Genomic DNA, 27872 nt, shown 5'->3' on the forward strand with positions numbered 1-27872 from the left:
CACCCACACCCCGTGGCGATGGCGCTCCTTGATGGCCTGACACAGACACACAAAAACATACTAGGAACAACTAAAAAAACCAAAAAAAAACAGGAAAAACAGCAAAAGGTGTTGACCTGGCCTCCAGATTGACTAGATCCCAAACTGATCAAGTGTCTGTGGGATGATCCACAGAGGAACCACCCCCTCAACCCATAGGACCCAAAGGCCCCCCCACTCAATTCCCTTCCCTTCCCATGAGTCAGAACTGTTTTGGAGGCACAAGGGAGGATGTTGGTCATAATTGTATGGCTGATCGGTGCGGTAAATCTACTGACATAAAACAGAGACATTTAATTCTATTAAAAAAACGACGCCCTGAGTGAACCCACTATCAAGAATATACATAAGGACGGAGGTGCAGCGTTGACCTTCAACTGTAGGTCGGTGCATAACCATAATTCCTCTTCATGTTATGCTTTGAGCTACGGAAACGGTCCAAAAAACGCCTTTAGCTGGAATAAATACGAATAAAGTTACAATTATTTATTTGTTAAGATGAAAATATTGGATTTGGTCCATTGAACTATTAACATCCGAACGGGAATCACGCGCGTTTTCGCGCCGTCGTCCCCGAAACACCCCGACACGCCCCGCGTGAGCGTTACATTATCCTTGCGCATGTGAAACAAGGCAACAACCTATGACATTTAAGCTCTAACAATTACAGATTCCTTATCAGGCTGACAAGCGCGGGACGCCGTATTTATAACACGCCCTCGGGCGACGGGGCACGGCGTCTCATTTTGGCAACTGTTTGGCTTCCATCGCGGAGCACGGAGTCTGACGCTGGAAGACACACATGAAAGGAGCGTCTCCGCACGCTCGCCGCTCGCCCGCCGCCGTAAGACGAGAAGCAGGCAGCCTCAACAATACCCGTCAAAGGCTAATCAGAGGTCTCGAGTTTCCAAAACCCTCGTCTCACCTGTATTTTTTTTATTTTTAAATCCAATCCAAGTATTGCCACATGCAAATGCCTGAGCGGGGGAACAACAAAACACTGAGTCGTGTAGTTAAAATACCAACGGGGCTCGAGAACCATCTGCTGAAGGCTATCTGTCAGTGAAATCCTGTGGCATCGGGAGCACGGAGGGAATGAGCGTGGGCAACTGTTGGGATATGGAGTGATTGTAGCCAAGAGCGACAAGTGCAAGGAGAAGGCGGTGTGTGTGTGTGTGTGTGTGTGTGTGTGTGTGTGTGGGTGTGTGGGTGTTGGGGGGGTGGTGAGAAGCTGCGCAACAAAATCCCAACCTGCGTCAAAGCTGGGCTGGACATTCTTGGCCCGGCACTCTATCCTCTCGCGTGTCTGCGGCTGTATCACAGAGAAATTAATAGGGCCCTGTTCGATGTTTGGCATACTTTCATCCGTTGTCCCTTCCCGGAATACGCCCCCGTGAGATGCGGTTACATGCAGAGGCACCTGTCGGGCCTGCAGAGCGGCGGGACGTGCCTCCGGTCTCCCTCGTGTCATCTGTGAGCCGGCTCCTGGCCCTGGAACAGCTTGCGGTACACGGAGAGACCTGGGAAGAAAAAAAAAAAAAAAAAAAAAAACGGCACATGAAAAGAAATTTAAAACAGACGAGGGGAGGCGGTCAAAGGTCTTCCTCTCGCGAATGAACGTATTGATGTCAGGGATCCGCGAGTCTCTTCTCGTGGCTCTGGTCGCGGCGGTTAGTTACCTGCTGATCTGCTCAGTCAGCTCAGTTCTCAGTCTTTTGTCCGGCTGTTCCTTCGCCCCCCCCCCCCCCCCCCCCCATCCCATCGCCTGGCACGCAGCCAGGCATCCAGCAGAAAAGGCATTCCACGTACAGTTAGAGCTGCCGTGTTTGTGCTCCCAAACAGTATTCCCTTTCATTCCCTCCGTGCGCTCTGTTTGTTTTGGTGCTCTTTTACACCGTGGGGCCTGACTGAGCTGGAAAACGAAAACATCTCCCTGACTTCCAATCCGATGACATGACCGCTGGAAGTGGCTTCCTCCAGCTCAGCAAAAGACAGATAAAGGGACAACGCTCTCTCTCTCTCCCTCTCTCTTACAGACTGCACTCCAAATGAACCGGATTTCAAAATGATTTAAGCAGCACGGAGCCGTCCAGCTATCAGGACGAGTGTAAACACTCTGATCACAGTGATTGATCTCCCGCGATTAATTACAAATCAACAGGTTTTTTTATTGCGGCGCGCAGAGACGCGACGCGAACCGAAACACCTGCACTGCACCGGTTAAACAATGTGGAAATAAAACATCCACTCAAACATCCATCAGCTCGCGTCGCGTTTCTGAAAGAGACGTCGGCCGGTGACGACCTCCCCTCTCCCAACGAGGCACCGCGCGGCCTTATTTTGATAAGCGCGGGGCCTAAGCCGTCCCTCCAGACGTGATCAGACTCTCATTAAAATGGCACAAGTGCAGCATTCATTTCCTCCTCGAACTCCGGCTGTAAATCTCCTCACAGTCACCGACTGTGGAGCCCTGAGAACTTCAAGGAAATGTCGGGGGGGGGGGGGGGGGAGCACTGTTTAAAAAAAGAAGAAAGAAAGAAAGAAAGGAAAAAAAAAAACACACGTGGCCGATATAATCTGGCTCCGTAAGCTTTGGTGGGTCCTCGTCGACAAAATCCTGCCCTCATGTCACGTCAGGAAATCAACACAGAAGACGCGGGGAGGGGAAAGGGGAGGACAGGGTGAGTGAACAGGAAAAAAAGTTTGCAGAGGATAAAGGGAGTGTTGTACGAGCAGAGAGAGGAAGAGATTAAGAGAGTGCACAAGAGAGAGATAAAGGGAGGGTGTGATTAATGATGGCTGACGGCTGATCATAGAGAATGCTCTCCATCTGGACTTGCTCTAACTGCCTGTCAGAGTCGATCAGGGGAGCTCAGTCATCTCGCTACAAAGGTGCACCGGGCAGGCAGAAAAGACCTGACGCACTTCTGAGCTCCACAAAAGGCAGCGCCCCCCCGACACCCCCCCCCCCCAGAGCGCCACACAGGGTCTCTGTTCAAACCCCCGCACTCCACGCGCAGCTAAAAAAAAACAGCCCTGCTAACTAGTTTTTTGGGTTTGTATTTTTTTTTTGTATTCACAGTGGAGCATGTCCTCCACCCCGCGCACCCCGAACGACGGAAAAAATGCATTCATGAAATTCAGAAGCTGCTCCCAAAGGATCTAGTTACAGTAATTGATGAGTTTATAAGATGTTTGTTAACCTAAGCCAGCTTTTGGGGGCAGGGGGAAGAGGGAGGAAAGAAAAAAAAAAAGGAATATTCTGCTAACACATGCATGCGGACGCATTTATTTGGACGTGCGGAGGCGGAGGGGGGGGGGCGGGTGTCAGCGCAAAACCTGCCTACCGTGTTTTTTCCAACAAGCTGGAAAAACACGGTAGGTCGGACTCCGAGCCGGTGACACGGGCGGCGTGACGCGAGGGACGCGGCGATCCGCTAAATGCTAATGTATAGCGCACGTCTCTGGAAAAAGCCCGTGATCAGACAAACAGATGTGTCCGTACGCGCAAACTGCTTAATATCAAGCGTTAAGCCTCGACACTTTTCGCCCGAGATGGAAAAGAGCGGTGGAAATAAGGCGGGATGGCAGGGGCGCACGTGAGCGGCGCGAAAAAACCCACAGCGCCTGAGCCGCATTTGTCAGTCTCCTGCGAGAGGTGCGATTACTTCTCGGCGCGGCGTTTTGGCGGACGGACAGTAATTACGAGCGCATGGGAATGGACAACAGATGGGAATGCCCGAGCTGTTCCCATCGCTGGATCTCATTAGAAAAAAAAATAAAAGATGTCCTCGCTGTCGTGCCTCTTTATCCGTCAGCTGTAATCTGGACGCAATAAAACCCCGCTCTTTTAGAAAAAAAAAACTCGATTGTGATTCACGTTCTTTACACATCACTGGGACAATGCTGTTATTTTTTTTTTTTTAGAGCGTGCAAAATGCATTTACACAACCCGAGCAAGTGGGAGGTGGGTAAAAATATCCAGTGGTGTTTATCAGTCCTCCATGGGGAATGTCCACTATGCCTGGCTGTAATCACTGACACTGGCTTACGGAGCATAACCCCCCCACCCACCACCACCACCACCACCACCACCTCCCTGCATGAGGACTACAGCAGAGCAATAAGCATATGCAGGAGTGCTACATCAAACCCACCTGTTTTACCGCAGATGGCCTCGTAGACCACCTGCTGGCCACTGGACACGGCTCCACTGGCTGAACTCTCCGAGGACGTCTGCCTGTTAATCACACACACACACACACACACACACACACACAGGATGAGCGTTCGTGAAAGCTGAAAATCATTCCCAGAGCGGTTGTGCGAACCGTGTGTCACCCCCCTCACCCCCCCCCCCCCCCCAGCTCTGGAGTCCTCGGCCACCTCGACGAGGCAGCGGGGGGGTTGGGGCGGGGGTGGGGGTTTCCCAGGGTCCCGCTTTGAGCTACGCATCAAAACAAACACCAGAAAAACAAGGGTTTTTGACAGGCCGTGATTGAGCCGAGGAGATTTCTGGCGGCATGAGAAAGACGGACTTTCAAATAGTTGCTCTTTGTGTGCAGTCAGCGGAGTGTTTAGTGAGGCCAAGTGTTTACTGAGAGCCTCTCGAGGGCTATTGTGACAAGAAGGGGAGAAATTCCTGCCCCTTGTCCTGGGTGATGCGATTGTCACACTGGCAAGATTTTTGCTCTGGTGGCTGCTAACCATGTGGACCTGCGGGCAAAGGTTGCAGACAGACAAACGCAGCGCGACATACAGTCGGCCGCACGGTTTGAACGGTAAACGCCGTGGCTGTGTATACATCTCGCGGGACCTTCATCCGTAAGTCTGAAGATGGTAGACAAGGAATTGCACAACCCCCTTTTCACATCATCAGACAGCAAACACAGTGTTTTCACAGAGAAAACCATTACAAGGAGCACTGAGGCACGGAGCAAGAGCAGACACGTCTGTAACCTTATACATTAAATCTGCTAAGCATTTTTTAGGGGGGAACAATAAATAAAGCTTAGCTGGCATTAACCTCTCGCCCCAGAACAGCGGCTTGCCAAAGGAGCATTAATAAGGTAATGAGGGTACACACTGCCTCCTTGTAAGGGGCTGCACAGTTGTTCTTTCATACCATTACACAACCACAAATAGAACTGGCCCACTTTAAGCGTGGCATACCTCGACAGGAAGCGACCCCTTTCATATTGCGGGAGGGGGGAGAAAAAGCTTGACCCCTGGGTCCTTCACATCACTTTCTTTGTCAACAGCCTCCCACTCCGTCACTCGAGGAGCGAGACGGCGGGCCAGAAACGCGGCGTGCGCGCACACGACACATAAGCCCGGAGTCGAAAATTTTCACACCGCTCGCACGGAGCCGAAGCCCCTTGTGTAAACACGGTCGACGCGCAGCTTCGCTTCTTCCGCGCCCTCAGGTAGTTAGTGTGTCTTAATGTTACTCAGGCTGACCAAAGGGGATAAAGTTTAACCATAAACACACGTTTGGCAGCTCCTGTGTGTATACAGTATCCCGTGAAAATAACTACCGTTGCGGCTGATTAATAGGGAGTGAAAGCAGCAGCGAGGCTGACATTAATGGCGCTGCTGTAATTGTCACCCTATTAGTAATGCCACACGACAGCCCCGGTTTCCGTAGTTACAGCTGCGACTAACCAAACCTCGCAAACAAAATACCAAACAGCCTCATTTATTTGTGTTACAAATTGCTCCTTTCAAAGCCTTCACTGAAGTCATACCACTTTGAGCTCTTGCAGCCCCTTGAGTTGGCAGCTGCGGTATGTTGATAGAGCAGAGGGAGCCCTGCCCTGTTGAGTATGATACCAACATGCTGCACATTTGCTTCAAACAAGTGCGCTGTATGTCGGCCGAGCTTTAAAATCAAAGGCCCCGTCGCAGAGAGTGAACGCCGACCCGCTCAATCACCGGACGGGAGTCAACACCTTCACACTCCTCTCTTGCAGGAGCGCTTTCAGGTCTTCAAACAGATGGATATCACATGGCGGCATCAACAGCCAAACGTCATTACAGTAAGTAAATATTCAGTAATGATCAGCGGTTTATTACCCGGAGAAAAAGCAGGTGAATCGGGGCAGTTTTTTTGAAGTTGGCCAGGGGAAGGTGTTCGGAGGACTGGATAACCTTGAACCGTTTGAGCACACCCAGCACAGTGATTCTATTATAAGTCGGAGGGGGCTCGGGCCCAATCCCGGGATGCATTTCAGATGTGCCTCAATAACAGAGGGATTGAGTTGCCCCCTAAAAATGAGAGCTGGAAATAAAGGGAAGCAACTTATTATCCCACCATTTGTCTGCAAACAATCATCCCCTTTCTCCTGGACCAAGTTTACATTTCTCTGTCATTCTCCCCCCCCGCCCCCCTTCTTTATTCTTTCTTTTCATTGTTTCCATCAGCGCATTTTTGGTCCTGAAGCTTCCGTTTTTCCCACACTCTCCCCTGTCACACTGGTCGACCGCAAAAATGCAGGACAGAGGAGAGTGTGAGGGGGCTCTGGAATTCCACATGCAGAGGGTAAACACAGCGACTGCCAGGAAGACACACACACACACAGGAGCAAACACGGCACCTACCCGGCTGCCCCAACCTATTCTATACAATCCCTGCCCTCTTAACTCTTCGCTCGCCGGGTACGGTCCGTTCAGCGAAGTGACTGAAGGCAACACGTCAGCAAAAAACGAGGGCTTTGCACTGACTCGCGAGGAATGAATGAGGCTTCGCAGACGAACTGACGGTCAGATTTTTAGATAACTCGCATAATGTCAGGGCTATAGTCAAACACTACGAAAACAGCCCGTGTTCCAGTTGTATCCTCTCCTATTACCCATTAAAGAACTGCGAAGCTCTTCGCCACTGCGAAGGCGTGCTTTAAACAAACAATCAGAACCGATCACAAAGGTTTGCTGTTGTTGTGCAGCTTGGCCAGATGTTGTTGTAATAAAGTCATAAAATAAGTGAGGGAAATAGCTGGCAGTTCAGCTCAGCTTCACTCCTTTCCTTTTATTTTTCCTTCTGTACTCTTCAGCTTATCTCCAAACCAAACAGGATTTAAACGGCGCTCGGAGCCCAGGCCCTTCCACTGAACCGCGTTCTGTTTATGGTTCAGGCAGAAATCAGGCCTGTGATGAGGTTGTTTACCGAACCGGCAGATACACCCCGCGGCCAAAAGACTGGGAGCACTCACTACACGCATATTGTAACTCTCATTAGCATTAGCCGTGTCCTCCTGAACTCACCGATCCCATGAACCCCGTCTCATTCCAGAAGTGGTGGCCAATAAACGCTGCACCACGGCACTTTCGGAGCAGCAAGCAGCAGGGAGCGATAAAGAGTGCATACGTTGATTCAGCTGCAAGGGAGACCTTACTTGATGAGGCGCTTTGTTGCCGTTTTCCTGGTCTGTCCATCTCGGGCGCTGCTGGGCGGCTTCGGGGCGAGAACTGGGCTGACGCAGGTCTGGATGTGGCTGTGGCTGTGGCTGTGGCCGGGCCGAACATGAAAGCTGGATGGAGGACAGCTGGAGGACTTTGTGGGTGCCTGGGTGTGAGGAGCACGTATCTGCTCCGGGAATTGAACCTAAGGGGAGAAAACACAACAGTTGCTTATGGGAAACACCCATCTACTACTATAATCGATCTATTCTTCACATGCCTAGTTTGCAAAGATCAAAGCTTTGATAGTTTAACCTTGAGGGACAGTGAAGCATAAGATCCTGGACAAACCAAACCAACATCAAAGAACTACCGGAAGGCCCACTGTGATCTCACATCACCTGTGTTTGGACCAAAAAGTTGCACTTTAACAAACACACAACGGCCAATGGTCAGCTGGGACACAGTGTTATCCTCTGCACATGCTTGAGAGGAGATAACTATTCATATACATCCATTAGTCTATATTCATCATTGAATCGTTGAGTCCAAAACTTTCCGATAACACAGAGACGGCTTTCCTCGGATCAAGCGGATCTGCTGGTCCACAGTGTATTTATTCCAGATGATCGTGCGGTTCTAAAAAATATCCAGTGATAATGGCGCAGAGCAAAACAGTTAAATGAGGGTCAATGACTAGCAATGACTACTCCGTGGTCGAAATTTATTGAAAAAATGTGGCTAATTTCCAGCATTCCTTACAAAACTCAAAACAGAAGTCAAATATTTGGCTGGCGGTCAAATAATGAACCAGTCTGTATTACGTTTGCTAATTTTAACCCAAAAATCTTGGAAGGATACAGTTCAACAACAGCATTGTTGATACTAGAAGCATCCTAGGCCAAAAAAATGACATTGAGCCAGTGTTATTAGTTCTCGAGGGATGCTTGACTCTAAAATATATTCCGGTATGAATGAGCCAACTGCTGTAAAATACTACTTTTTTTAAGCAGCTATTGAGATACCATGAACACAAATCAACCATAGCAACTGGGGCTATTTCAAACCAGCCTTGAAACACTAGATAGCCATATCGTAAGTATGTTGCTTCCAGTTTCCAAAGATCTTTTCTGGATCACTACTCTTCCTTCCATATTCAATAAAAAGATACGATTTCTCTGTTCTCCAGCCAATGATTCAACCGAACTGCTCAGTTCAAGGTCTGTTTAATGGATAATTTGAAACAAATCTGGTCAACAAAACTTCATCACTTCTGGATGAGAATGAATCTGTATTCTGTAAACGGTTTGCCTCAAATAACTTCTCCTAACAAACTTCTTAAAGGACCAGACTTTAGGATGTAATGGCATCTAGTGGTGAGGTTGCAAACTGCAACCAGCTACACATCATTTTTCTAGAGTCAGTGTTTGTTTTGTCCATTCTAGGCTACTATAGAAACATGGGAGACTCTGTGGAGGAGGACCTGCTCCTATAAATGGAAATAAAACAACATGATTAAACATTGATAGAGAAGGTTATAATACTATATAGTTTTCTTTCCTTCTCAATTACTACACACTAGTCCTTTAATATTTTGATTAAAGGTTAGACAATAAAGAGAAACAAGACTAAAATCATTCAAATGTTATGTATATAGCAGCAGGATATTGGCTAAGATACGGAATACTCTACTGGCTACAGGATCTGGCAGAAATTTACAGAGTTTACATGTCTGTGGTGTACTAGTTAGGAAAATATAAAATCTAACTCCATTCCAAAGTAGGCTAAGTAAGTGTGATCACATTTGGAATGGGTTACTCATGGAAAAAATGTGGCCCTTGGTCATTAAGGTGAAATATCAAAGTGCCTGACATGAATTAGTGCAGATATTAATGAAATGCCATCCAGTATCAAAACAAGCTCAACATTTTTTTTTTTTTCTTTTTGCAGTTGGCTGCACTGAAAAGCAAATTCTTCACATTATTTATTTGTTTGCACAAGATCTCTTCAAAGACTTGGGAAGGGGGAAAATACACTTGTGTTTCTGACATAATATCTTAGAGCCACATTTCACTCTATCCTTGTGCAGGACTGGGGAATGCTTGGATGCATTCCTTCCACATCTCACGTCCGTGCTATTTTCTCTACAGCTTTATACGGCTATCTAACAAAGCTAATGGTTTTCCAGCTTCGCGGTGCAGCCGCTCAAAGGGCCGGCAGGGTGACAGGGAATATCTGATGTAATTTCTGTGTTGATAAATGAGAAGCTGAGTTTCCAGGTTGCAAGGCCTATGGCCGCAATTCAGCTTGAGCGGGGCCAGGAAGGGCACCTTTCTTTGGTTGCCAGGTGGCCCAGGGCCAAGCCTGTGGAGGAGCCGTGCAGTCTGCACCCAGTAACTGGAACGTGGATTGGAGTGCCGGAACAAACCCCTGTCTCTTTCTCTAACTCACAACAGTACACACTGATACACAAATGACACAAGCTCCCTCATTCTGTGAAGCACATCCCTTTGTGTCCTCAGTTGTTCCAAAATCTAAAGAGCGAAGACACTGACTCATTCCTGGGCCAACAAAGGTTCGTGACCTACAAAGAAAGATTGGGTATAATACATTAAGTGGCACACATTGCGTGGGACGTCCAGGGTTTTAGGCAGGGTTGTCTGACTTGATGGTGAGACAACCATATACAGAGTCAGCCTTCCTATGACCTCAGTTTATGAGGGTGAACAACAGGGTGGCTCTGTCTTAACAACACTGTGTGTACCGCACTGGGACACAGTCAGCCCTGATGACATTTCAGATGTAAGAGATATTTCTGTCTGCATATGCCTTGATTGCGATGGAACGTGTCACAAATAAGAGGAATGTGGTCAACTGTGCTCGGTCTTTGGAATAAAAAAAAAGGGGACGAGCGGAACGAAGAAAGGAGTAGGATTACTTTGAAAAGTGACTGACGTAAAGCTGCCAGATCGAGCCAGGAGAAATATCACCTCAATTGCATTAATTAAGTCCAAACCAAGAAGATGAAAAAAACAATGATGTTAGAGCAAGTGCACTACTCAAGACCAATCATTCCACCCTCAAAGCCGTCCTGTTTCTCTCCATCCGTAGGTTGGCTCGGCGAAACGCTCTGGAAAATAAATGACTAGCCTCTTCCTGTTAGGATCCTCTTTCAAAGTAACCATACAGAAAGAGGGAGGACCTATTTTTATTTTATTAAAACTATGAGACCTTTCTACTCCGGTAATCTCCCTTTAAAAACAGCCAAATCACATCTGTCACGGCTAGTCTGCCATGACTAAAAGGTTTTTTGTCGCTACATTACTACTGCTGAGAAAATCATATCCCAAAATTATATTTGTGTCGTAATGGGAACATAAACAGAGCTCAAATCTGATATGGACTGCACTGGTAAAACTCATAAAGGAGCAAGAACCAAAGCCTCTCAAGTGCCCTCACGGCCAGCATTCCTTGATTACTCACCTTCCAATATAAGCCTAGAGTCACTCAGCCAGACAATGTAATCTTAGGGCGAGGAGTCATGTTTGACTCTCCAGGAATGAGCTTCTGTTGAGAAAGATGTTCCCACCAAATATCATTTTGTTAAGTGGTTTGGAAGGAGATTCTCAGAATAGCTCTCCCCTTGATGTGGTGTATTTTCTACTATGCTGGACAGAGTTGACCTTAGGTAATTGAATATTTAGCACAGACACAACTATGAGGGTTTTCCTGACTTATATTTCAACAGTTCTCAGTTTTTACACATGTGGTGCTGATATCAAAGAGATCGAAACAAAAGAAGCAGAACAACCCATTTTCTCTCTTGACTTGCTCTTAATTAATCCTAAAATATCGAAATCAAATCCAGATCTTAATACAGGAAAAAGGGGGAATGAATTAAGATAGTATCAACAACAAGCACCAGTAAGAAAATTGCTGTCACAGACTCCAGACACATAGTATTTCACCCAAAGGACCTGGCAGGGGCACAAGTTTGAAACTGTTTAGCTGTAGTGTGCTTAAAAACAAAAGCTGACCTCATATATCTCTGTGTGCTTGGTGAACAGGGACACTGGGAGATTAGTAGAACTGCTAAAGGTTAATGCATTAGTAACACATTCAGGAAAACTCCTGCTGACTTTCTGACTAATTTCTGGCTAATTTCACGTTTTTCTGAACGCCTGCGTGTCGCTCTGTTAAGACCTACACACCGTTTTTCTGGGGAAAATCAAGAGGTGACTCAAAGCAGTAGTAATGCTGCTTTGTGTGGTCACAGGAAATAATTTTACCCTGAATATATGTAGCATCAAAACTGCCAAAAAAAGCAGCAGAAGACAAAAGCAAGCAGACATGAACGAGCAGAAATGGATATGGCTTAGAAATTACCCTGAATACATGTTCATTAAAGGGTTACAAGTTATGGTACAATCACAATTTAGTAAAACAAACCAATGTCTCTACTATGATATGTACCTGATGTCTGCAATGGCTCTGGTCCAGACACTGTTGAGACTTGAGTCTCTGTTGTTGCAGTTGCTGAATAGCAAACTGAAGCTGGTAGCTTCCTTGTGTGGGCTGGTAGCGGTGTTTGGGGTTCACCAGGCTGTAGGCATTCTGCATTTGCCCATCCCAAAGACCTGCCTCATCCTTCGACGCCCTGCGGTTTTAGAGAGCAGTGTCAAAAGAAAGGCAGAGAAAATGAGAATTCAGACACACAAAAAACTCAAACTCTCTGAATCAGGCAGCGAGTGCCAGGTTAACATTTTATTTACCCTGCAATAAAAGTTAAATATGCAAAGATTTCCCCTCATGTTGAAAAGCACTCAAAGAGTCACTCTGAAGAAAAAGACATTATTCTTGAAAAATTAAGAATTCATCTCCTGTTATCATGTGATTTAGTTTAAAGGACCGGTGTGCAAGATCTAGTGCCACCTGCTGGTGAAATTGGTGACAGCGACCGACTAAATAAGCAAGTAGAAGAGCCTAAAGTACGGTGCCAACTCCTTGAACATCTACAGCTACTGTAGAAAAACTCTGTGAAATGAAACCTAAGAGCTTATAGACTACTGAAAACAAAATTATGAACACCATATTCCATTTCTGTAGATACAGCCACCTCAATCCTACACTCTGATCTTTCAATGCCCCTGGTCGGGGTTAACCCTACTTAAGACAGGGATGAGACCAAAGAAAGAAAAAATACTAAATAGAGAGGCTTAATATTGAGGATGCTGTATACAGGATTAGTTGAAATAAATTTCAACTAAATCAATGATTAAATCAATGATTTAATGATGGCGTCATCACAGATCTCTGTTTTCAAATGAAGACACTACTCACTTAAAGACTCAAGCCTCAAATCAGAGTTAAACCAGAGGGCAAGCCTGCGGCAAACACAGGCTGAACCTTTCCTCTTTGCCTCAGAGCTCCCTGTGCTTCACGTTCCATTCACATCACAAAGCCACAACCTGGAAAGCAAACCTTTTGACGAGCTCCACGAGTTTGTAACTGGATTATCTGTCATTAGGACTAAGCCTGTTTCAACTTTTTCTTTCCCTTTTTTGGCCCCTGCTGAAGCAATGAGGTGACCAGTCTTCCCCTTCAGACATGCTTCTATGAGAGTCTATGTGGAGTCTGGTGTGCTGCTGTATATATACCATCTCGGCCAAAAATAATGCCATAAAGAGCACTATTGGGAGCTGCAGGGAAAAATATAAAAGAGCAAAAAAAGAAAGAAAGAAAGAAAGAAAGAGATACACACGCAGCTGAAGAAATGGGATGCCTGGGGGTCTTAATGACAAAAAGGTTCTTGGAAATTCCTGCCATTAAATCCAATAACATTTGTCCACGGGTCCATAGTTAAAGAAAACACTGCAGACTTAAAATCACAATAGCCGCAATATTTTTAGAACCAAACCATGATAAGGTCCAAATTTAGAATTCAATTAATCTGGACCAACAATGCTCACTCTGGGATAATAATCTTGTGTTGCTCAAGTGAGAAAAATATGCCTGTCCTGTGTGGCCAAACAAAGACACAAGGGATCTTAAACTCATGTGAACATGCTATCCGCCCATGCATTTCTCAGTTCACATAATAGCACATATATTGCAAAAACAACTGGTGTAACGACGGGCCAATTCATTTTCTTTCTTTTTTTTTTTAGCCTCTGGAAACAAAGGCTTGTCTGTGAACCTTGCAAGGCCAGAGATTCTACAACGCCAGGGGACAAAACAAGAACTTGTTCTTTGTTTACAGCAGCGATTTCCTTTAACTTGGCTGCAGTTTGCACATTGGACCACGGGGACCTTTGCTGCTACCATTTTATTAGCAGATGGTCTAAAACAGACCGTCTCCAGTTGGGAGCATATGCTTTTCTTGAATACAATGTCACTGTAGTGGTCTTTTCAGATAGGACTTGTCAACACAACATCACACAAAAAATACTACAGATCACCCGGAGGAAGCGGTTTCATCCAACACATCAACCACTGAAATAGGGGAAAAAATAAATGAGAGAGAGAAAAGAGCAGCTTTACATCTGAGTTTCTCATCAGTGCACATGTGCGGAGCTCTCCAGCTATCTGGGACTTCCCTCCCTACCGGACTCCTGCTCGTGGGTGTCAGCTTACTCCCCGCTGTGGTCGCCATCCTTTAATATGCTGATATAACTTACTGTAGAACAACACAGCAGTGCGAGTCGAGCACATGTGCGGCATCAATCTAACTCGGCGCGAAATGTGGGAAAATGTACCGTTTGAGGTGACGTCATGCCAGTGTATCTCAAATCCCTGCCTGCTCGGCGTAAACATCAGCCACCACAAGAGTGTGAGGGTATTTCCAGCCATTAATCAGCGTTTGTTTGCCATGTTTTCGTGGTCCGTTCGTGTAGAGCTGTCCTTTGTCCTTAAAGCAGAATAAGAGGACTGGCATATGGAGATTTGTTGAGCGCAGCGGAGCCAACGGACCAGAGGTCTGCCTCGACAAGCAGGTTGATGCCCCTCTTAGGGTAAAGCTACACAACAGATCTGTTGTGCACAGCACAGCAGGTAACAAATAAAATCAAATAAAATCTATTTCAAAATTTTAATGCCTGACATTGGATCAGAAGCGAATACAAGGGCAGCCTTTTAAAACTCAGGAAGATATAACTCATCATGCTTTGACAGTTTTATAAAGCCCCGTCTTGTTAAAATAATAGTTAGTCAAGGGATTTTAAACTAAAAAAAAAAACAACAACAAAAAAACTCAGTTAGTTTTCCAGTTAGAGGCCCACAAATCTGGAATACATCAGAAACACAAGGCTTCCTTATAGGTACATGGGTCTGGACATATAGAATACATATTTTTTTTCTCAAGTTCTCAAGTGTTGTTAGTCCTTGTTGTCGTTGTTGTTTTATGTGTGGCTCGTAGGAGCTGTTTGTTGGATGGTTATTCTCTATGCCTCCATTGGACTGTTGTTCCTTAAGGTCTGTAAATATGCACTGCATTTTATCTAAATGAAACAAGTCGCTCACAGGTTCAAACTTAATCCAGCTATAAAATGTGTTTACTGCTTAGACTTTTTTATTCCTTCATAAATAATGATAAGCAAATGAGTATTTGCACATGCCAACTCCCTGCCAGTAGTAGGATAACAACACTGCTTAAAATCAAAATGCTTCTAAATTAACCAAATTGATTTCAGGAGGTTCGATTAAGCAGCATAATTGGATTCTGTATGTAACTGAACGTTTCTGTGTGAATATTACAAACTCCATGCATGTATAAGATGTGACATATTAACATACATAAAAAATATATAAATTCTCATTTAAATTTCAAGTGACGTGTTCCCTAGAAACTGTATATTTGAGGCATGACTCAGGTCAGTTCCTAATTCTGCAGTGACTTCCTGTTTACATGGATAATATATAAACTTGATTAATAATTTCTAACTAGCCAGAATTTACGAAAGAAAATATATACGAAGGGCTTTAAAAAACTAAATAAGTAATGGATTTACAAATGGTCGGTGCAACGCCGTTCTAATTCACCATTTCTTTGATAAATGACATACAGTATAGCACAAGAAATAATACAGCGCACCGTGGGACTGAACACTGCTGCTGAACTACCTAAATCTACCCACTGGAATTCCACTCCGTTCTTACCTTAAGGGTTCTCCTCGCTGTTACCACATCTGGTTCTAATCAAAGCGAATAAAAACTTCTTTTCTTTTAAATTCAAAGGAAGAGAGACATCAGACTGATTTTGTGGGACTTTGTCCCCCATCAAAGAATCTTTAAATTTTCACCCGAGTTCGAGTTTTTCTGATTAGCCGGATTGTTGGTACAGGAAATGGGCTGTCATAAAATCCTCTGGAATGGTACATCCTTACAAAATACGACCAAGTAAAATATCAATCTAACAAAATATTGAACAGAACTAAAAATACCCTGCATAAGTAGGGTTGTGGTATTTCTCAACTCATGCAGCTGGAGCGAGCACAACGCTGCAAACAGTTTGCGGTCATTTGTATGTTCAAGGGGTAGAAAATAGGCGGGCATTTTTGGCGTCAATGGTGATAACGCAGAACACAGCTGAGGACCAACAGTGATGCTGATTTAATCCAAAGCAGGCATGAAGGGTTTTCACAAACTCAAACCACAACTGGTTCTAACAAACCAAGCGCTAATTACAAATCCACTATGGTGAATGAGAAATGAGGGTAAAATTACCAGCGAGTGAGTACAACTTGTTTCTTTGACACTATGCAGAAGCAACCTAATCAAATAAAAACGAAGTGCATCTGAGGTGGATCATAGTCAGGACGTCTGACTCCCCCGTGCGTGTGCTTTAAAACCCTCACATCCATTCACATGAACGGCGAATGGAAATCGCCAGCGCCGGAAGTGATCGCCAACTGTAAGTGTAGGAAAATGTGTTGTTTGGTTCAAAAGCTCCTGGATTGTCGGCAACACTGGACGGAGGCAGGAGCTCTCAGAGTGCTGATGCAGCATACCTGCTAGATCCTGGCAACGGCACTTCAAAGAGCCGTGCTGCTCTTTGAAACCCATCATACTTCACCCCTGTGGTTGCTTAAAGAGCCAGTATGCTTAACAGTTTCAGTATGTTTGGCACAAACCGTCAGCCCAAGCGTAGGGGGAAGGGACTCAGGAAATTCTGTGTTTTAAGAAACAGAGTCAGGACGAAATCAAAACAATTTATCCTAATATCTTATTAAAGACATTTCATTGCAATAAGGCCAAGCCAAGGCCTGGGAGTACTGGGGCACAAGAGAGCTTTTTGTATTGCAAGCCAGTGACAACTGGAAAGATAAAGGTAGCTATGTGTTTTTTCTTTTTTTTCAGGAAAAGCTCCCGTAGCTTCTTTCTTTTGAATCTTGGAATTATTATCCTGAAATGTGAAAATCTGGAAGGTAAACCCGTACCAACGTTTCTTTCTCACAGAATGAAGGTAGAACAGAATGAAAACACAGCAACACACGGAGAGGTCTAAAATCACAACTGAAAAAATGAGATCCGCCCCAGCGCTGCGGCGCTCGGCTTCCGCGGCACCGTATAGAAACGATAGATGAAGCCATGTTTAAAATTATAAATTCTATTAAAAGTCTCTTCTCGCTTTGTGGAAATAAAAACATTTTAAAAGGCCAGACATTCCAGGAATTCCCTGACAGCTCGATACATAAGGAAGGGTTGGACTGGAAAAACAGAGTCCAAGCTCAGGGCCAAGCTGTCTGAGACACTGCCACTCACATATCGGCAGGAAAAGAAAAGAGGCGACCGCTGATGCTTAACCCTCAGTGAATTATAGCTTCGGACGCCTATAGACTCGTAATCCTGGTCCGGTGTCATGGACTACGATCATGCGATCGTTTTCTACGCTTCTGTTACCTTCCCCATCTTCTCAAAGCCGTGTGACAGGGGTGAGGGAGGAGGAATTTCAGTGGGTCAGAGGCCGGGAGCAGACAGACTTTGTGGGTGTTGACATTGCACCACCGCCTCTCGCACCCCTCCAACGCGATGTTTTAAGCTGCCAGCGTGCTTCACACACTGCCGGTGCTCGGCGGCCAATTATGCTTCTACTTAGCCCCACAAAGCACAATTAAATAGGGAACGAAATGCCCATTTCCATGCATGTAGTTCAACTAGCCAGCCCAGAGGGGTGTTGGCAATCCGCAATCCCTTTCCAGAGACTAACAATCTTCAATCTAAAAATTCGTCTGAGACCATTAAAAAACCCTTTAGATTATATTGAGTGTGACCAAATGGGCTACCACAATCTCCGAGTCTAAAGTAAAGACTTGTATAAAATTGATTGTACAGAAAATCCTCAGGACAGTAATTTGGCCAAAGTGAACCACACTTGATACGTGAACAGCTTTTTGGAACACGTAAATCTCAAGAATGAAAAAAAAAAGCAGCTTCCTTGAAATTAGACCCCATACGGCAGTATTTTAACACTACTCATCATAGACTCTGAAACACAAGAATAGCTGTGTACTCCAACATCTGTGCACATGAACGCAGCATCTCAAACTTAAGCGCTCTAAGGGGAGGGGCATGCTGTTTAGCTTGGCAGTGAACCCCATTGAGACTGTAACGCGCTATTCACTGTCTGGAGCCTCAGGGGAGGGCAAATAAACGGTACATGTGAGCACGGTGCAGGGTGCGCTCAATGCAAATGGTAACAGAGGAGGAACTGCAATTGAAAGCTTTCCAACACGCTCGAGTGTTGTAGCTCCTGCAGTAATAAGACAATAAGTGTTGAGGGTTTGGCTCCGAGCACCACGGCCACGGTCCAGGATGAAACATCAAAAATCCGAGAGTACATCAAGAAAATGGGCCAAAACGATGAACTGCTAAGAGGATGTCTCAGACAGCAGAAACGATGAGAGTGCAGAGGAAGAGGAGCAGACAACCTGGAGGGACAAGCCCGTACACGGCATGTACCACTGCCAAACTGAAGAAGTGGCTCATATGGGAAAACCTACCAATGGCTGAAAAATGCTGGAATGACACAGAGGCACTAATCATGGCAGCACAAGAACAGGCTGTAAATACAAGAGCCATAGAGGCCAAGATCTACCAGAGTAGATCAGACCCAAGGTGCAGACAGTGCAAAGATGCCCCTGAGACAGTCCAGCACACAGTGGCAGGGTGTAAGATGCTAGCTGGGTCAGTGTAAATGGAGAAGGACAACCACGTGGCTGGGATAGTTCACAGGAACATTTGTGCCCAGCATGGAATAGAAGTTCCCAATGGGCCACACCACAGAAGGGGGTGGAGAACAACAGGCCCAAGGTTCTGTTGGACTTCAGCTTCCAGACTAACGAAAAACGGTTCCTGGCTAACCCACCAGACATAGTGGTGGTGGACAAGGAGCAGAAAAGAGTGGTGGTGATAGATGAGGTGATGCCAGCCGATGCCAACATCAGAAAGAAGGAACATGAAAAGCTTGAGAAGAACCAATGGTTGAAGGAGCAGCTGCAACGGAAGTGGAAGGTTAAGGTGACCGTGGTAGTAGGAGTACTCAGACCCCCTGTTGAAGACCTATGACGTACAGAGTTTGATGCACATACATTGTTTTCATGAGCAGCTGATCACTTTCAGTTTGTCTGAGATATTTATGAAGGAGATGATTCTGTGATGGGGATGCATAAACACTGTGAATGGACTTTACAATGAAGAGAAAGCGGCTATGTCTCCATCAGTTAAATTAAAAACCTTCAAACATTTCGCATACAACTTGAAAACCCATACCCTGTTCAAATAATTTAATTTGTGTGCTTATCGTGTGAAAATAACTCATAGCTTCCAGGCTTGAAAAAACAAATGCAGTTCCTCGAATGGCCATTTAAGGCTGGCTCAAAAATGAGTCAACGGCTGGCTTTAGAGACGAGCATATTTACAGCCTGGGACAAAAAAAAAAAAAAGGTTTCGGGCTCTAACCTTAATGCCCCCATTCGTCACAACTTAAACAACTTTAAATGATTCCACCATTTAAGTTTTTATCAAGATTTAAAGTTATGCATAATTCAGGGAGTGGCTGTTCTCAGTGATATGTGTGGGCTGTGTCCATCTCAGCTCCACTCACGCTCTACCTCTTCGCCCATGTTTAAATTAGCTCGGGGCTAAGCAGAGCCAGGCGCTGCCAAGATGGCGGCGGCCAAAGACACCCACGTTAAGCTCCAAAATGACCCTTCTGAAATCCTATTGGTGACATTAATCTTTTTTTTTTCGCATTCAGTCAACAAACATTGAATGTGTGGAGAGGTGGCTCTAATAACCCTGCGTATGCTACATTCTCTTAGACTCACCTAGTGCTGCTCTGCAGATCTCTCCCAGAGTGAACAGCTCTGACGGGCCCTTGATTTGCAGCAGTTTTAGGGTTCATTGTGAAACTGTCTCTGCTCAGCATCCTGTTGGCCAGGTTCAGGTTGGTCAACTGCGGACAGAAAGGGAGAGTTGAAGAGAATGTATACAAAAGTGACTGAATGGCCATTAAGCTAGCCGCACATAAAAGGATGTAAGCATTAAGTAAGTTAAATCACCGCTGAGACGCTTCAACCAAAAATCTTGATACGCGTGATCTCCACGTCTGAAGAAACGGACGCGGTGAATAAGACGTGATGAATGAGGGCAACGGCGCGTTCCTCCCCACATCAACCACGTCCGCCTCTTGTATCTGGAGGCCGTGTGAAATGTACACACAGCACATGGCACAGCTAGTCTCCGCTCAGCACTAAATCCAGGTGGTCCCCTCCCTCTCCTCCATCCTGAACAGAGTCGGTTATCATGACTCGCCAGGCCAAATGTGTTTACAACCACATCAGCACTTCTGCAGCAAATGCACCTCTGTGCTGGCCCGTACTACCCTGGGAATTGTGCTCGGTGAAGTCCGGCGGGGGAATTAATCATGCTGCCGTGGTGTTTTATTTACATAATTTCCTCCTATGCACTAAATTTCCAGTGGGAAAATTATAAAGCTGCCAAGCTTTGCATGACATAAAAAATGTGTCAGAGCGTTGTTACGCGGCTATAGCTCTAGTTTACTTATTAGGGTAAACTGGTGATATGCGCAAATTGAAACGCACGCGCGGATGCCAATATTGCTGGGAGTCTTTCAAAATGTCCTTTGACACGACTAAGACCAGCCATTCATTTAATATCTGCCGTAATAAATCTTATCACACAAGGCACAGTGACCTCCCTTCAGCGCGTGTAAGTGGCTTAATGCCCCATAGTCTAAGGTCATGTATACAGCCTTGTCTGTTTGAGTTATACAAGGACATCTCGGAATAAAGTCTTGGACGTACACATATACACACGCGCGGTAGGGATCCACCATCATATCAGCGCATCACAACACAGGAGTATATCCATTTTATTGATAGTGACCGCGCCTGGCTTTCCTCACTTTCAGTTTGTATGTGGCCTTGCATGAGAGTGAGTAATTATTTAAACCTTAAAGGTCAACTGTGTAGCAGGGTGTTGTTCGTGTTTACAAAGTTCTCCATTTAGTCCAGCGAGTGATTTAATGACTTCAAATCTGAGCCTTGAAAAAAAAAAAAAAAAAAAAAAAAAAAACGAAATGTACTCTGAGCCTTTAAGTGCACAACACTGGACTATTTTACTCTGCTGCCGTGCCCAGGATTAACTACCCACAGGAAATACAGCGAACACTTTTCAGATAGATGGAATAATGTACAGTCAAAGGGAAGCCATAAAACCTGCAGACTGTGTGGTCTGGTGCCATCACAAAAAAAAACCTTGACAGAAAAGAATCCGGCGAGGCAGAAGGGGAGGCAGAGGAGGAGGAAGAGGAGGGAGGAGAGAGGTTGAGGGGCTCCTCAGGCTGAAGGCCGAACCTTCAGGGAATATAGGGGAAGGTGGTGATGGAGCCAGAGAAACTGCCACTCCCCATCTCAGTGCCAATTTGCCACATTCCTCTATTTATAAGCATCAATTACCACAAAAAAAAAAAAAGTGGCTGCTTGTTAAGTATCAACAGAAATCACTCCCCCATGGTGCATCTGATAATGAGACCTCACACGGAGCTTGAGTCTTGATGCGGCTCACCACTCTTTAAGCCAGCCAGCTCCAAACTCCCGTTCCAGGCCCACCCCCACAACAGCCCCAGCCCACAGACTGCAGGCGAGCCGAGGGCTAAAGGAGGAAGGTGCGTGGTACGAGGCGAGCAGACCCTCTGGCTCCAACAGGTCTGCTGAATGAATGAGCAGCTAGATGCCGCCGATCAGCATGGGGTCTGAGCCAGGTTTACGCATCAACAAAGAGAAAAATATCAAAGACCTCACAGAGAGAGACTACCGCACGGGGGCCAGATTTCTTCTTCCTGACATTAAACATTACACAGATCGGTTTACAGTTGCTTAATAACTCGACAGAGTTTCTTAGTCAAAGTAACTATTGACTCAGCGGGCTATAGAGGTTCGAAGGCATAATAAACGTACATGTTGCGTGAGCAGGTTGATGTGGCCGGAGCTGGCGTAGTGGCGCGCAACCTGCTTGTCGGCCAGCTTCTGCAGGGCCGAGATGAAGGCCTGCTGATTGGCCTGGGCCTGGGCAGACAGGGCGTTCAATTCTCTGAAAGCCCCCGCTGAGTTTGGCTTACTGGAACCGCTCCTCCTGATCACTGAAAAATAAAGAATAAAGGGATCACAACGAATTTAATTTGAAGCAACGCAGTGTAGGGAAGTATGCCTACCTTGGCCCGCAGACGTGGGTCTAGAGAGCTTCTGGCTGTAGATGTGCGTGGCACTTGGGATGGAGGAGGCGGCTCCGGACACGGACGCGGGTGACGTGAAGGACTGGATTCTTCTGAGCGTCTGGGCCGGATGCTCCGAGGTCGCCGCCGCGCCGGAGCCGGCGGACGCCGCCGCCGTCCCCGTCGCCCTCGGCGGCTGCGTGATCACGGGGGCGGAGGCGTACGCGGGAGGGTCCGAGAGAGCCTCGGGGTGGCAGAAGTGAGACTTCGCCAAGGACTGCGCATAAGACGGAGGTTGCAGAGGAGGAGGCGGCGGCGGAGGGCAGTGAAGAGGCAAGGATGCCGGAGCAGGAGAGCCGTGCTGCAGATTGACACGTGTGTAGTCTAACGTCAGGGGAAAGCTGGAGCCGTGCTGAGAAGACTGGACGTCCGGCTGGGGTTCGCCGGTCCCAACCTCCGCCTGCTGGTCTTCAGACGACAAGCGGACAGAAGGCTGACCGTCAGCGGCCCTGATGTCCGGGTCACTGCTGACTTTCCCCGTGGAGAGCGAGGACTCCGAAGCGCTGGAATCGTCTTTGGTCGCAGGCAGAGCTGTTCAAGGGAGGAAATAAGCCAGAGCTCCTTTATCGTCATTTGGCCATTCCTCAGTCCTGACACACATTTTTTTTTTTAACGCGATGACTTCAAATCATTTGAATCATTTGGCCTTTTACTCACCCTGGATGACTAAATATTTTTCCATTCACTTTTTTTTGGGAGTTTACAAATCTAAACAATCCCTGTTAACTGTGCATAAATGATAAAAACCCGAACATAAACCAGACCTCCAGCGGAGGAATTTGAAAAACATGAAAGGAACTCACGTTTGGATTTCTCACAGTCGCCTGAGTCTCCCGAGGCGTTCACTTCACGGGCGTCACTCTTAACACACCTGACTTCTGTTCCCAGGAAGACGGTGGCCGATTTATTTTTCTGCGTGTAGAATGTCAGCACCTCCTCCAGATCGCTTTCACTGTTAATAAAAAAACGACAGGAGATGAATGCGTATAGCAGACTGAGATCAGGGTCCAGTCAGATATACGACTGGAACAGCAAAAGGACCGAGCGGCAGACGAAAGTAAGCGAGCTTCCCGGCTAACTAACCTCGCTGCCACGATGTACTCTTGAAATACTTTGGGGTTAACACAATGTTCCTCTTTGTTCTCCTCCTGTCTTTTCACCATGTGCTCAGTTTCCTGAGAAGATAACAAAGAGTAAGGCAGCAGATGTGCTCAGTAGTTTAGTTTAAAGCCGCAATGTCTCACGGCTCTTGGAATTCGCAGTTCTGTGATAATACCGAAGTTCGGGAAGCGTTACCTTGTTGTAACAGTGAATAAACTCCCCTAACTGGTGGGACAGGATGCGTCTGCGGTCTTGGAGTGGTAACTTGCGACTGGGCAAGACTACCCTTATGTCTTGTTGAAGGTTACTGGCTGCTCTTTTCAGGAAGCGAATCACCAGCTCCTGTGCAGACAAAACACACACACACACACACACACACACAAAAGCAATCCTTTATTATCTTTGCCCTGAATCATCGATTCATCATGCCGCGTGTGTTTCCTCCTTTCACCGCTCGGCTCCTTCTGAAACATAAATTTAAAAAGGGATCAGCCCGAGACGGTCGTGTGAATTCGCGTCGATCTCTCCGACTGATGATGGCGACGATAACGACGATGATGCACGCTCTCAGAATGCAGACTTTCCAATCAGATGTAGTTTTACAAAGTCCATGTTTTCCCTCTATGTGACCACAAAGGCCTCACACACACACACACACACACTTCAGCTACAGCCGGGGTACAGATGAGTAACGGGAATATAATAAGAGAAATGTTCCAGGGTATTCCACGGCTGTCTATTTATAAGAAAAAGGAGATTTATAAATTGTTGTCATTGTACCATCTGGTCGTTGTCCTTGTCTGGCCAAGCTGGGATGGCGTTGGCTCTGCTCTCCGCTAACAGTCTCTGCTGGACTCGCTGCAGGTACGAGGAAAAAGCAACCCGGGCCTGCACTTTGCTGGAGAGGGGAAGACAACGGCAGGAGAGGGAGGGAAACCATAAAGAACTGCAAATTAAAGGTCCAACAACAGTTGATGGTAAAACGATATCCACTAAGTCCTGTTTGTTCAATTGAAACTGACAGCCAAAGCTATTATGAGTTAGCATCAGTGATATATCTGATACTACAAAGAGAACAAGCAGTAACACTCAATCAATTCGCTGGCATCGCGTCCAGGAAGAGAGAGAAAACAAAAACAGGTATGTATCACATTCAGCCAAAAGTTGTTGAAACACAGTGTCTTGTCTTGCATAAGCATAAAAATGACAAACTGTCTCCGTGGCCTAGGTGAACCTGGGGAGAGCGCTGCCAGAACGCTGTAGTTGGAAAAAAAAGGAGGTGTTTTGGAAAAAGCTGTCAAACGCAAACAATGATATGCTGTACTATAATTTCCCTGCGTCGCGCACAGTCCTGGCAGGCGCTGAGGAATTTCTACAAACTCAGACTTGTTATTGTGATTCCTCCTCAAATTATAATTTCAGACATACGTTCAGCGTCGACAGGAGACGGCGGTCTTTGTCGCACGTGAAACGAGCAGCGCGCACTGGATTTGTACGTCCGTGTACGTAGCTGTAGTTTTTTATCTAAAAATCTGGATCTTTTCATTCTCGGCAATTTTGGAAACATCCATCGTCTGCTTTTAAATCCTCCTTTTTCCCCATTTAATAGGACATGAAGATCATGGTTTTAACAATTCAAAAGAGCAGATAACCACAATTTGAAAAGAAAATCCTTAAATCTTTGAAATCTTTCGCAGAGCTTTCTATAAACCTGAACGCATCTGACAAAGCTCCGGTGATGGCTGGTTAATCTACACCTGATCAGAACTAACTGAGCCGTCTAGGCCCATGAGCCGCGCAGTTCAAACAGCGCTATCATCAAAGTGCAAAAAAAAAAAAAACAACGCTGTGTTTTGGGCTCTGTGACATTCAGAACTAACGAAGTAATTACATTTGCTGTCTCCCCAATCGGTAAAAAGCCAGAGGCAGTGGATTAGTGGATTAGGAATAAGATAAATAACCCTCTATATCCTTAGTTTTCCATGCGGTAGCACAGGAGCAGACAAGTAATCCTCAGGAAAACCTGAGTCAAATGTATCCTCCCGAAGATGTATTTCTAAATTCCTGTAATTCTCTTAGAGGGGGTGCAACTCTCATTTCTTAATAGAAAAGAACTGAAATGTGAGACCACTACGGGAGGAGGAGGATGAGGGGAGCAGCAGCCAGGACTACGGACTGACCTGAGGTCCCACCCCTGCTGGAGGATGTTGAGCAGGTTGACTCTTGGCCGGGCACTGTGCACGGCTGCCTCTGAGCCGGAGAGAGCCTCGCCGTGGCAGCACTCCAGTGGCGTGGTCGCTTGTTTTGTTACCAAAACCTCGTTCGAGACCGCCCGAAGCGCCTGCTTCGCCTCCTCTCTTCCGTCCCGAGCGCACCCCTCTCCCTCCCGACCGCCGCTCTCAGCCGCCGCGGCCCTGGATCCCTTCCCTGAGATATGTCGCAGAATAGGCAAAGACAAATGTCAGTTGCATCACTGGCATTTTGGATAAAAGACACACACGCACACACACACACACACACTCGAAATAGGCTTTTTATTGTTGCTGCAATGAAATGAACTCATTCAGAGTCATATTTGGCCAACCTCACTGTGACACAGGGGAGTTATTTATTGGAACCGAAAAGTGCATTAGTGTGTGATGTCGTTCTACTCAGCTACGCTCTTCTCAGTTTTAGAAGAAGAAGAAGAAAAAAAAAAAAAAAGCAGAATACACAAGGCCTACCCGATTTTTTCTTCCCCTTAGCGGAGCGATGAGTCAGGTGGCGCTGTCTCCTCTTTCGTGCCTCCAGAGACAGCAGCTTCCTCTCGTACTGAACAACGTGACAGCTATGGACGGTGTCCACCTGCAGCTGCACATTCCCATTCACATTCCTGAGAGACAGAGCAAGACGTGTCAAGTAGTGGTAATAACAACAACAGTAATGATTTATATGTATATCATCAACAATTACAAAGCGGAGGAAAGGTTGTAAATTTCAACTTTGACTCAAGCCAGTTCAGAAAAATATTAGTGTTGTTGAGTAGCTTGTCCAGGAGTTGACGTGACGGAGGGTGACGGTCCAGAGCAGAGAGCAAACAATAACAGAAACTTCCAGCAACAATCTGACTGCCTCTAAGAATATGAAAAAGTCAAAAATGGGCTTGGCTGGGGGCTGAATCCCCTGTACAGTACGGTGCAGCAGTCAAAGCTGTGGTTAAAACCTGAAAGCCCGTACAGACTCGAATAACCTAATAACTGCTGCATTACAATAACAAAAAAAAGTGGTAAAAAGGCACAGTTCAACTGGCTTTCCCCCCTCCTGCCCCCAAAAATGCCACAATGCCACAGGGACATCGGAAAAGTTGACTTCGCTTCATCTCTTCAGCTGTTCCTCTCACCTATCCAGTCGAGAGACCAAACAAACGCCACGTTAGGATCCAGCACGTTTCCACAAACTGATGGAGAGATTTATTTCCCCCCGCTCCCGACCACAATGGAAACGCTTACCTTCCATGGAAAAGTCTGTTCGCCAACATGAAGTTCATTGATGTCTTGGACTCCAGATATCCACTGAGAGGAGAAGATAATGAGCAAATTACAATAATCATAAGGGCATCGGCCCCAATGAGCCTCGACGTCGTTATTTGCGGCAGACGTGTTAAAATGGGGCTTCTGCGATATAGCTGCGGAAGGAGGCAGCCGCTATTAATTTCCCCGACCGCTCAATAATACGCTTTTAAAAAATGCCACAGAAAGCCCTTCTGCAGAGTCATGGGTCTAATCAAGCGTCAAATCCTCGTATAGGACTTGAAATTGTAGGCACAAAAAATGGATTTCCTCTTTAAATAGGGGGCTTCAATTGCATTTTAATATAAAGTCTCTGTGGGATAATTCTGTAGGAACATAGCGCAAAAAAACCTCTGACAACAAATTGCCAGTTGCTCCGTAGCTACGCATTAGTCTTGCGGTTCAATTAGTCACAGCCTTATGGCCTGGCTTTACGACGCCGATGGCATTCATTTGTCATAAATGTCCCGCTCGTTTGAGCGAGAGTTTTCGGAATGAGCAGCATAGTAGACAAGTGTGGACTGCAGTTACCCGTAAAGCTCCCACGTATCTTCGGTGGGGAAGATCCTGACGAAGCCCCCTCGTCTATCATGCTCCTCCTTGACCCTCCTCAGCACTTTGATCTGTATTGACGGCAGAAAATAAGGCACAGGTTTCAGACACGGAATCAGTTTGGATTTGGCTGCTATCAGTTCAGCCGCCATCACGTTTCACCTCCTCAGCCGTCAAGCTCAGGGTGCTGTCGCCTTTAGCTCCGTGCTTGTCTTTCGCGACCTCCGTTTCCGAGTTACCGGCTGATGAGGGTCTCTGTCGCTGCCGGGAAAAGAGCAGAGACACTGCGGCTCAACGCTCACATTAACTGCTTCAACAGTATATTATTAATAAGTCTGACTGGGTGCTTCATAATTAGCAGAATTATGCTTCCCTGTTGTTTTTGGGTCGCTGTTGTAAAAGCTGATACGGAATTAATTTCCATCCCAAATGAAAAATGGAGA

The 27872-nt window shown here is 46.2% G+C and overlaps 1 protein-coding gene across 4 annotated transcripts in view; it reads right to left on the reverse strand.

Annotated features, from left to right (window-relative positions):
• Window positions 1-180: 180 nt before the first annotated feature.
• ttll5 (tubulin tyrosine ligase-like family, member 5) overlaps window positions 181-27872 on the reverse strand; it is a 46490-nt gene continuing 18798 nt past the window's right edge. For 3 of the 4 annotated variants that reach the window (XM_047610518.1, XM_047610519.1, XM_047610517.1), the window contains 16 exons: window positions 27592-27690; window positions 27409-27500; window positions 26818-26880; window positions 26053-26201; window positions 25510-25756; window positions 24110-24227; window positions 23525-23671; window positions 23312-23403; window positions 23032-23180; window positions 22169-22759; window positions 21915-22096; window positions 19761-19888; window positions 11911-12094; window positions 7434-7642; window positions 4197-4279; window positions 181-1559 (listed from right to left, as the gene is read on the reverse strand). In XM_047610518.1, the coding sequence (XP_047466474.1) occupies window positions 1507-1559; window positions 4197-4279; window positions 7434-7642; window positions 11911-12094; window positions 19761-19888; window positions 21915-22096; window positions 22169-22759; window positions 23032-23180; window positions 23312-23403; window positions 23525-23671; window positions 24110-24227; window positions 25510-25756; window positions 26053-26201; window positions 26818-26880; window positions 27409-27500; window positions 27592-27690 (2586 nt within the window). In that variant the 3' untranslated portion in view covers window positions 181-1506. The remainder of the gene's footprint in view (window positions 1560-4196; window positions 4280-7433; window positions 7643-11910; window positions 12095-19760; window positions 19889-21914; window positions 22097-22168; window positions 22760-23031; window positions 23181-23311; window positions 23404-23524; window positions 23672-24109; window positions 24228-25509; window positions 25757-26052; window positions 26202-26817; window positions 26881-27408; window positions 27501-27591; window positions 27691-27872) is intronic. The other variant, XM_047610520.1, reaches the window with a different exon arrangement.

The sequence above is a fragment of the Mugil cephalus genome, chromosome 17 (assembly GCF_022458985.1).
Source record: "Mugil cephalus isolate CIBA_MC_2020 chromosome 17, CIBA_Mcephalus_1.1, whole genome shotgun sequence".
In the NCBI taxonomy this organism is placed as follows: Eukaryota; Metazoa; Chordata; class Actinopteri; order Mugiliformes; family Mugilidae; genus Mugil; species Mugil cephalus.